Source organism: Myotis davidii, unplaced genomic scaffold (assembly GCF_000327345.1).
Source record: "Myotis davidii unplaced genomic scaffold, ASM32734v1 scaffold60, whole genome shotgun sequence".
NCBI lineage: Eukaryota > Metazoa > Chordata > Mammalia > Chiroptera > Vespertilionidae > Myotis > Myotis davidii.
Genome location: NW_006293007.1, coordinates 3426719 through 3436374, shown reverse-complemented (window position 1 = coordinate 3436374; position 9656 = coordinate 3426719). Strand labels below are relative to the sequence as shown.

Below are 9656 nucleotides of genomic sequence, written 5' to 3'. Positions count from 1 at the left end.
TGGGTTACTTAAAATTATTATATATCAAGTTATAAGATATTGATTTTTAAGAAAATTGGCTACTGGCAACCCTTCATGTTTGTCAATATCCTTTAAAAAACATCTTGAAGAATGGACTCCTCCTTTGACATTATATTAAAATAATTAAATCAACAAATAATTTTTTAACCTTAAGTATGTGAGAAATAAGAAAAAAATGTAAAGTGTTAAGAAGTAGATAGAGCTGAAGATGGCAGTGTAGGTAAACACCAGTACTTGCCGCCTCCCACATCAAAATAACAACTAAAATAGAGAACAACCATCATTCAAAAGTGCCTGAAATCTGGCTGAATGGAAGTCCTACAATTAGAGAAATAAAGAAGAAAGCACATTGAGACTGGTAGAAGGGGTGGAAGCATAGACTGGGCTGGTCTGACACCCATATATGGTGTCAGGAGGGATATCTAGGCTGCGGAGGCCTCCAGTGAGGAGCAAGGGCGGCCTGCAAAGCGACTTGGGCTCGGGTGGCGCGCGCCCCTGTGAGCGGCGCGGCCCGGAATGAGGTCATCCCTTTGTCGGCAGCCTCCTGTCTGCGTGTCCCCCGCAGTCTCGCTTGTCCCTGAAATGAAGCCCTAAACACACGGGGCGGCCGCGGTTGGGGCCGCAGCGCTGCTGTGGACGTGCTGCTGCGCGCGGTCCCAACGGGCTGCCGGGGTCCTTTGCAGATGCCGGAGGAAACCCAGACCCACGACCAACCGATGGAGGAGGAGGAAGTGGAGACGTTCGCCTTCCAGGCAGAAATTGCCCAGTTGATGTCACTGATCATCAACACTTTCTACTCGAATAAGGAGATCTTCCTGAGGGAGCTTATTTCAAACTCATCCGATGTAAGTCGCCTTTTCCTGCACAGTTGGGTTTTGGTTTCACCATCTGAGGCTCTTGTGTTTTAACAATGTGTGTGTTTTTTTCTTGCTAGGCTCTGGACAAGATCAGATACGAAAGCTTGACAGATCCCAGTAAACTAGACTCTGGGAAAGAGCTGCACATCAATCTCATTCCCAACAAGCAAGACCGAACCCTCACTATTGTGGATACCGGAATCGGAATGACCAAGGCCGATTTGATCAATAACCTGGGTACCATCGCCAAGTCCGGGACCAAAGCGTTCATGGAAGCCTTGCAGGCTGGTGCAGATATCTCCATGATTGGCCAGTTTGGTGTCGGGTTCTATTCAGCCTATCTGGTTGCTGAGAAAGTGACTGTGATCACCAAACACAACGATGATGAGCAGTATGCCTGGGAGTCCTCTGCAGGAGGATCCTTCACCGTTAGGACTGACGTAGGTAGGCACCTGATGGAGTAATTTGCTGGGTAAGCCAGTGGCCAGGAGGTAGGGGTGCGTGGGCAGTGGACCCCAAAGAGGCTGTGGAATTTGCGTGACGTTGGGGAGCGAGCCTGGTGAGCAGCAATAGTGTAATAGCCTGACATGGAGGTTATCTTGGGCGAGGCAGTTAACTGCTGGTGGGACTGACTCCATCCAGGAACAGTAAAGCTTGCTTTGTAAATTGGTTTAAAAAGTGTTAGGTATGGCCGATGAGAGCTGAATAGCTTGTAGGTTTTTTACCCTGATTTGGCCATTGAGATTGGAATTGAATTGTTTTCCCTGCTTCTCTTCCAGGGGAACCCATGGGGCGTGGAACAAAGGTTATTCTGCACCTGAAAGAGGACCAGACGGAGTACTTGGAGGAGAGAAGGATCAAAGAGATCGTGAAGAAACACTCTCAATTTATTGGCTACCCCATTACTCTCTTTGTAAGTTTTTATGTAAATAACCAAAGCGACTGAATTAAAATGTTTGGTCCTTTAAGATTTGTAAGGCAAAGACCCAAACTTCCAGTAGTTATTGGACTAGTCTGAAGTTATTAACTGCCAAGGTACCCCAGGGCTCCTTATAATAATAAAAGCTAATATGCTAATTAGACCGGATGTCCTGCTACGAGGGGGGCTCCTCTAGCAGGACATCCAGTCTAATTAGCATCCCGGGGGAAGGAAGGCCTACTCTTTTTTTTCTTCTCATTAAACTTAATTTTAATGGGTCTCAAAATCCTGTGACAGGTTCTTGGTCATGTTGTTTCCATTAAAAAGTGCTGATTTTAAAAATTAATAACTTAAAAACTGCCACACGCACACAAAAGAATCAAATGGTACACAAAACATTCTAAGAAGGCCTGCTCTTGTGCGAATTTCTTGCATCAGGCCTCTAGTATGTAGTTAAAAACATCAAGTAATTCATGAGAAGTTTTCTTAGTTAATGTTTCTTAGCTAATTTAGGCTTTGGTATAGAGTCTTTATCTTCATTTAGTTAATTTTTTCATTCTAGAATGTGACTGTTTTTTTTTTGCAGGTGGAGAAGGAACGTGATAAAGAAGTCAGTGATGATGAGGCCGAAGAAAAGGAAGAGAAAGAGGAAGAGAAGGAAAAAGAAGAAAAGGAGTCCGAAGACAAGCCTGAAATCGAAGATGTTGGTTCTGACGAAGAGGAAGAAGAAAAGAAGGATGGTGACAAGAAGAAGAAAAAGAAGATCAAGGAGAAGTACATTGATCAAGAAGAACTGAACAAAACAAAGCCAATTTGGACCAGAAATCCTGATGACATTACTAATGAAGAATATGGGGAATTCTACAAGAGCCTGACCAATGACTGGGAGGATCACTTGGCAGTGAAGGTGAGTGACTGCCGAGTGTGGCCAGGCCAGCCTGCCCTGCAGGTTCTGTCTGAAGTAGTTAAATTTTCTCATCCCAGCCCTTCTCCCACAGTGCTGTGAGTTAGGGAACGGCTAGTGTTCATCCACTGATTATGACTTAGTGTGTGTTTTATTACAGCATTTTTCAGTTGAAGGACAGTTGGAATTCAGAGCCCTTCTTTTTGTCCCAAGACGTGCTCCGTTTGACCTGTTTGAAAACAGAAAGAAAAAGAACAACATTAAGTTGTATGTTCGCAGAGTTTTCATCATGGATAACTGTGAGGAGCTGATCCCTGAATACCTGAGTAAGTAGAGTTGGGTATGAAGAATGACCACTGTCACTGGTTAAAGTAATTCTTAATTTAAGCACGTGCCCTTCTTTTTGTCCCAAGACGTGCTCCGTTTGACCTGTTTGAAAACAGAAAGAAAAAGAACAACATTAAGTTGTATGTTCGCAGAGTTTTCATCATGGATAACTGTGAGGAGCTGATCCCTGAATACCTGAGTAAGTAGAGTTGGGTATGAGGAATGACCACTGTCACTGGTTAAAGTAATTCTTAATTTAAGCACGTGGGGGGGTGGGGGGGGGCATAATTCATCTTTGGTTTTGGGGGCTTGCTCGTATTTGGTTGATTTTTGTCCTTAGAGTGACTTTAGTCTTTATATTCTTTCAGACTTCATTAGAGGTGTGGTGGACTCTGAGGATCTCCCTCTAAATATTTCCCGGGAGATGTTGCAACAAAGCAAAATTTTGAAAGTGATCAGAAAGAATTTGGTCAAAAAATGCTTAGAACTCTTCACTGAACTGGCAGAAGATAAGGAGAACTACAAAAAGTTTTATGAGCAGTTCTCTAAAAATATTAAGGTTGGTTATAAACACATTGGAGCATTAGTAATAATGAAACTGGCTTCTCAAATTTTAAATTTTGTTTTAATGCAGAAAGTTTTTCTAAAGCTAATGTTATCTTTCAGCTTGGAATTCATGAAGATTCTCAAAACCGGAAGAAGCTCTCTGAGCTCTTAAGATACTACACATCTGCTTCTGGTGATGAGATGGTCTCCCTCAAGGACTACTGCACAAGAATGAAGGAGAACCAGAAGCACATCTACTACATCACAGGTAATGGACGGTAGTGTTCATGTCCCCCACGGTGCTTGGAACCTCACAGGGACTGGGTGTTTTCTACCTGTGTGGCTCTCTGTACATTAGTAGGTGTTGATCTCGGCAAGGTAGTTAACTGAGCTGGCCATATCTGTGGTGGTCAGATCTGACTAGGTAAGAAGAGCCAAAGCAGATGACCCCTTGTGAAAGGTCTAAAAGTAATTCTTCTGTACAGGGGAGACCAAGGACCAGGTCGCTAACTCAGCCTTCGTGGAGCGTCTTCGGAAGCACGGCCTAGAAGTGATCTATATGATCGAGCCTATTGATGAGTACTGTGTGCAGCAGCTGAAGGAGTTTGAGGGGAAGACCTTAGTGTCAGTCACCAAAGAGGGCTTGGAACTTCCAGAAGATGAAGAAGAGAAAAAGAAGCAGGAAGAGAAAAAAACCAAGTTTGAAAACCTGTGCAAAATCATGAAAGACATCTTGGAGAAAAAAGTAGAAAAGGTGTGTTTCTTCTACCTACATTTGCTAATTTTTGACACTTCCTGGAAGTGGTGTTAGATCCCCACCCCCCACCCCATGTTAAGCCATACAATGTACTTGCAAACTTAGGATAGAAAACGTTAGCCTTTCCATTCAGTGGGATATCCAAGTTTGCAAGTACATCATATTTCTGATTCCTCAGTACTTGTTAGAGTCCTTAGATTTCACTTCACGATGAAGCTAACATAGGTGCTGAGGAGTTGTAGTAATCTTAGCTACAACTTAATGCTTAGTACTTTGATTACAGGTGGTCGTATCAAACCGATTGGTGACATCCCCATGCTGCATTGTCACAAGCACATATGGCTGGACAGCAAACATGGAGAGAATCATGAAGGCTCAGGCCCTGAGAGACAACTCAACAATGGGTTACATGGCAGCAAAGAAACACCTGGAGATAAACCCAGACCATTCCATCATCGAGACCTTAAGGCAGAAGGCGGAGGCAGACAAGAATGACAAGTCTGTGAAGGATCTGGTCATCCTGCTCTATGAGACCGCACTCCTGTCCTCTGGCTTCAGTCTGGAAGACCCCCAGACACACGCTAACAGGATCTACAGGATGATCAAACTTGGTCTTGGTAAGCCTGTGTTGTCGGAAAGAGACTTGCCCCGTGACTACTAGGCGGGTAACTTAGCTACTTGAGCACAATTGGGATTATGTCATGCCACTTGAGAAACTAAAGTAACGTGTTGAAGGGGTGGATAAATAGGTCCCTACTCCATAAAGGCTAAAAAATGGAACTGAGACTCAAATACCCTATAATTGCTTAGCGTTGGGAGCAGTTATAAGCCAGCAGTAGTATTAGGCTAATGAGTTGGTTTTAAGAAATCTAATACATGGCTTTTATTTCGAAAAAGGTATCGATGAAGATGACCCCACTGCTGACGAGAGCACTGCTGCTGTGACCGAAGAGATGCCGCCCCTGGAAGGAGACGATGACACCTCCCGCATGGAGGAAGTAGACTAAGCTCCCCTGCAGGACACCTGCACACGTGTTCAGTTCTTTACCTTCATTCCCTTGGATAATATATTTTCAAGGACTTTTTTCTTTATTTTTGTTAACATTTTAAAAATATGTATGGCATGGCAACTACTTAAAGGGAAGACCGGGTTCCTTTCCCCTCTACGTGTGAGACTGTGATACTTCAGGCACTGAAGCCGGGCTTGTTTTCTTTCCTAGTTCCATGTTGGCCTGTTAACAGAATGGGTTTATCTTTGTTGTAAGATACGTGTAGCCTAATGTTCATTAGCTTTGTGGTCTGAAGTGTTTCTCTCAAGCAGGTTCCTAAGTAGACCAAATCTTTGTTGCTCAAGTGTTCTGAGATGCGTGGTTAAAACAACCTTCATCCCCTAAGATCTACTTTTTCAGCCTGACATCCCCTGTAGTTAACTGCATGTACTAGTACGGCCTCTAGAAGTTAGTATGCTAAGCTGACCAACAGGATGGTAGTAACTGTCCATAGGGTTTGTCTCTAAAGGATTGTGTAGCATAGCAGAAATATAAGCTACCTAGGCATATGTTGTAAAGCCGTTTGAAAGTAACTCAGAGCAAGTTTTGTGAATAGAAGTGCAGTGCTCTCGTCACATTCTGCTTTAAAAGGTTATGGCAAATACAAATTAAAAAGAAAAGTTATGTCAGAGTGTCTTATTTGGGCGCTGTTGCTGATGTAACAGCACTGGGTATACACAAATCTTGCCTAGACAAGTGGAGAAAACAATAGATGGTTCACATTGATCACCCCAAGTCTTTCTGCGACTTCCCAGGGACCCAGGTTTCAGGGTGTCATCAGGTAGCATGCCCTCCCCATCTGTCTAATACAGTCTTTAATCGAGCGTTCTACATCAGGGCTGGTATGTCCAAGCTGCATGTTGGTGGCATTTCTGAAACATTGCAGTCTAAATAGTGCCCCTTTAAACCTTGGCCTTAGTGTCTCCAAGTTCTTTTCTAAATCTACTTACTGTCACCCCCGATACCTTGCTTTGTTTTTTCTGTTGCTTTATTGAGCCTCAGGTAAGAGGTGTGTCTAGGTGGCTGAGCTGCTGGTATCAGTAGGAAGAGCGCGATCATTGGTCTCAAAGGAAACAATGGGGTCCCTTCTGGGACAGCGATAGCTAAATTAGTCTTCCAGTCCTGAAGTTGATTGTTTTTAGAAAACTTGGTGGTAGGTCCATGCAGGATTCGGGTTTGTAGACCACCTTTAAGAGTGTTCATAACTAATGGGGAAAGGAGTGTGGGATTCCATACCCTGGGAAAAGCCAGTGCCCTAGTGCTCGTAGGTTCTTAGTGGCCTCGTGAACACTAATCGCATTTACTCCTTAAAGTCCTCTGCGGCAGAAGTTCTTAGGAATTACTTGAGGTGTCAGTACTTCAGCCCACATTTAACTCCACAGCCCATAGTCTTTCTGCTGTTGTGCTTACTGAGAGGTTACCAGCTGGAGGAAGTGGGTGTACTTGCTGGGGCTAGTGCAACAGGGAGGTTACAATGGCTTCTAAGAATGTTCAAGACTGAATTCAAATCAAAGCAGCAGGCACTTGAGGGTATCTGCCAACTGAGGACTAACTGACCCTGCCCTGAGAGATTTATGGCAAGTAGGCAAGTGTTGTCTCTGGAACTGTCCCCAGGAACCCCTGGGCCCCCTGGGCTGGAGATGGGACCACCCACAGGGTCGCTCAGCCCAACGGGCATACACACCACCAGGAGTCTCACCTGCTGCTTTAAAACCCAATGTGACTCACACCTGTCAGCCCCATCCTGCCCTGGAGGGGGGTAATGAGTGCTGAGAAAGCAGCGGCACAGACTGGAAAAGGTAAATTTATTCACAAAAATGGTCAGAACTAGTACCTGAATTTAGCAAAGTCCTAGGATAGAGCAATATACAAAAACCATTTGAATTTGTGTTAGCAACAATCGTTAAATCTTTAAGTGTTCATTCACAGTAGCATACTAAATTGAAATAAATTTTACAAAAAGGCTTTGCAACACCTGGACAGAAGAAAAATTAGAGACCTAGGTAAACAAATACCAGTTCTGTGTTGGAAACTCAATAGTGTTAAGATCAGGGTTCTCCTGAAAAGCATTAAATGAGCCGGTCATAAAAAGCTACCTTCAACTTGATTTCATATAATTCTAGAAAAAGCAAAAGTGCATCAGAAAGGGGCCAGAAGGCCTAGTGGGATTGTCGAGGGGCAAGAGGGAACATTTGAAAGTGTCCAAAAACTTTAAATAATGATTGCGTGGGTGTATATATTAAAATCCATAGAGCTTAAAATGGGTGGATAATGGTGTACTGTGCCTAATAAAAAATGAAAAAAAGAAAAGCAAAGGTGTAGGAAGCAGACTACTGCCATTCAAAAGTGACCCTGAGCAAGTCAAGTCGCTGGACCCCTTCCTCTTTCCTCATTTGTAAATGAGACAGTACCTTCAAGGCTGCTCTGCCATTTTCTAGGTAAGTGGGCTTAGCAGCCGCCTGGCATGACCAAGTGCTCACTAATGGATAGCCATTACTTCCAAAGACTCACCTCCGGTGGGACCTTTCCTCCCTGGCGTCCTATGAGGTCACTTTACTCAGGTTCACTTCTGTCACAGATAAGGTCCTAAATCAGTGGTTCTCAACCTTCTGGCCCTTTAAATACAGTTCCTCATGTTGTGACCCAACCATAAAATTATTTTCGTTGCTACTTCATAACTGTAATGTTGCTACTGTTATGAATTGTTATGTAAATATCTGATATGCAGGATGGTCTTAGGTGACCCCTGTGAAGGGTCGTTCAACCGCCAAAGGGGTCGCGACCCACGGGTTGAGAACCGCTGTCCTAGAGTGTAACATCCTGCAAGCCCCAGTCTAAGTCTCACTCCGCCAGGAAGTTTTCTAGACTACTTTTAGGGGACACCCAACTGAGAACCACCCAGTTCAGTTAGGTGGGCCACACGAAAACGGCGGCACTGGGGAAGGGGGCGGAGCCAAACAGCGATGGCAGCCGCAATGAGGCCCTGAGGACCCCAGCAGAGGTATAAGGACAGCAAGGAGGGCCAGGTGTGGGCTAGCTCCTGGGAGGAGCCGGCTGGGGACAGGAAGCTGACCTCATTTCAACAAGGGAGTGGGAGCCTCCAGGACGAGGAGGGGGAGGGCATCGCCAGGGCGGAGAGCCTGGAGGGCTCAGTCTTGGGAAGGAACATGTGGATGGTCTGATGAGAGAAAGATGGAGGGTGGAAATCACTGTGTCTTGAACATTAGCCCCAGGTAAACACATCTTACCATTTTAAGTGTACAGTTCAGTGGCATTAACTACATTTAAAATGTTGTGCAGCCATCAGTATCTATTTCCAGAACTTTTTTAAAAAAAAATGGATCTGAGAGAAAGAGGGGAAAGGGGGGAGGAGAGAGAGAAAGATCCATTTGTTGTTCCACTTATTCATGCATTCATTGGCTGCTTCTTGCTTGTGTCCTGACTGGGGATCAAACCCACAGCCTTGGTGTATTGGGATGATACTCTAACCAACTGAGCCACCCGGCCAGGGCCTATTTCCAGCACTTTTTCATATCCCAAACAGAAATCTACTCATTAAGCAGTAACTTGCCTGTGATGGGCCTCATGCCCCCTAGGACCAGGCTAAATCCTCCCATTGTCTGGCCTCAGTTTACCAGTCCTTTTCTTCAGAAAAGCCCCTGTAGCCTCCCCTTTGTGGCATTTCTCACAATTGTCCTGGGGTGATTCATGTTAGGTCTCTCTTGCCTCCCTGCTGCCTGTCCCCATGAAGGCAGACACGCCGGCCCAGTGCACCTGGGACTTATTTGTGGAATTGAATGAATAACTGGTATATATAACTGTTGTGTTTCCACCTTCCTCCGGGGATGGCAATTTGCTTAAATAACTTTGTGTAATTTGGGAAGCTTATGTTCCCTTTTCTAAGCCTTCACGATCTGCTCCAACCTTTGAAAGTGTGATTCCAGATGACTCCCTGTAGGAAGGAACATCACTTCACCTCCCTAGGAAGAACGTTCCAGGAAGCAGGGCTCGCAGTGAGTCACGGCGTATAAATAGCAGCGTTAAAGCCTGAACAAAGATTCCATGGTGATATGCAGAACCAGCCAGCTGAGCAGATCTCCACAGAGGGTGTCGGCCTGCTCAAAACACACATCATCTTGTGAAAGTACACTAGGGCCTCAACACGTGACCAATGCATGTTCTAGAGCTGGAACGGGTCCAAAAGGAAGCACCGTTGTTTTTTAAATTCCAGGTCAGAAAAACAGCAACCCTAACAAGTCAGAATGAAAAAGAATCA

The 9656-nt window shown here is 44.7% G+C and overlaps 1 protein-coding gene across 1 annotated transcript; it reads left to right on the top strand.

The window, feature by feature from the left end:
* Positions 1 to 563: 563 nt before the first annotated feature.
* Positions 564 to 6004, top strand: HSP90AA1 (heat shock protein 90kDa alpha family class A member 1). Its single transcript, XM_006766621.2, has 10 exons — positions 564 to 866; positions 956 to 1322; positions 1658 to 1791; positions 2384 to 2704; positions 2862 to 3027; positions 3397 to 3587; positions 3695 to 3842; positions 4060 to 4328; positions 4615 to 4948; positions 5229 to 6004. The coding sequence occupies exons 1-10, from the start codon at positions 705 to 707 to the stop codon at positions 5336 to 5338; spliced, it is 2202 nt and encodes a 733-aa protein (XP_006766684.1). The 5' UTR covers positions 564 to 704; the 3' UTR covers positions 5339 to 6004.
* The last annotated feature ends 3652 nt before the right edge of the window (positions 6005 to 9656 follow it).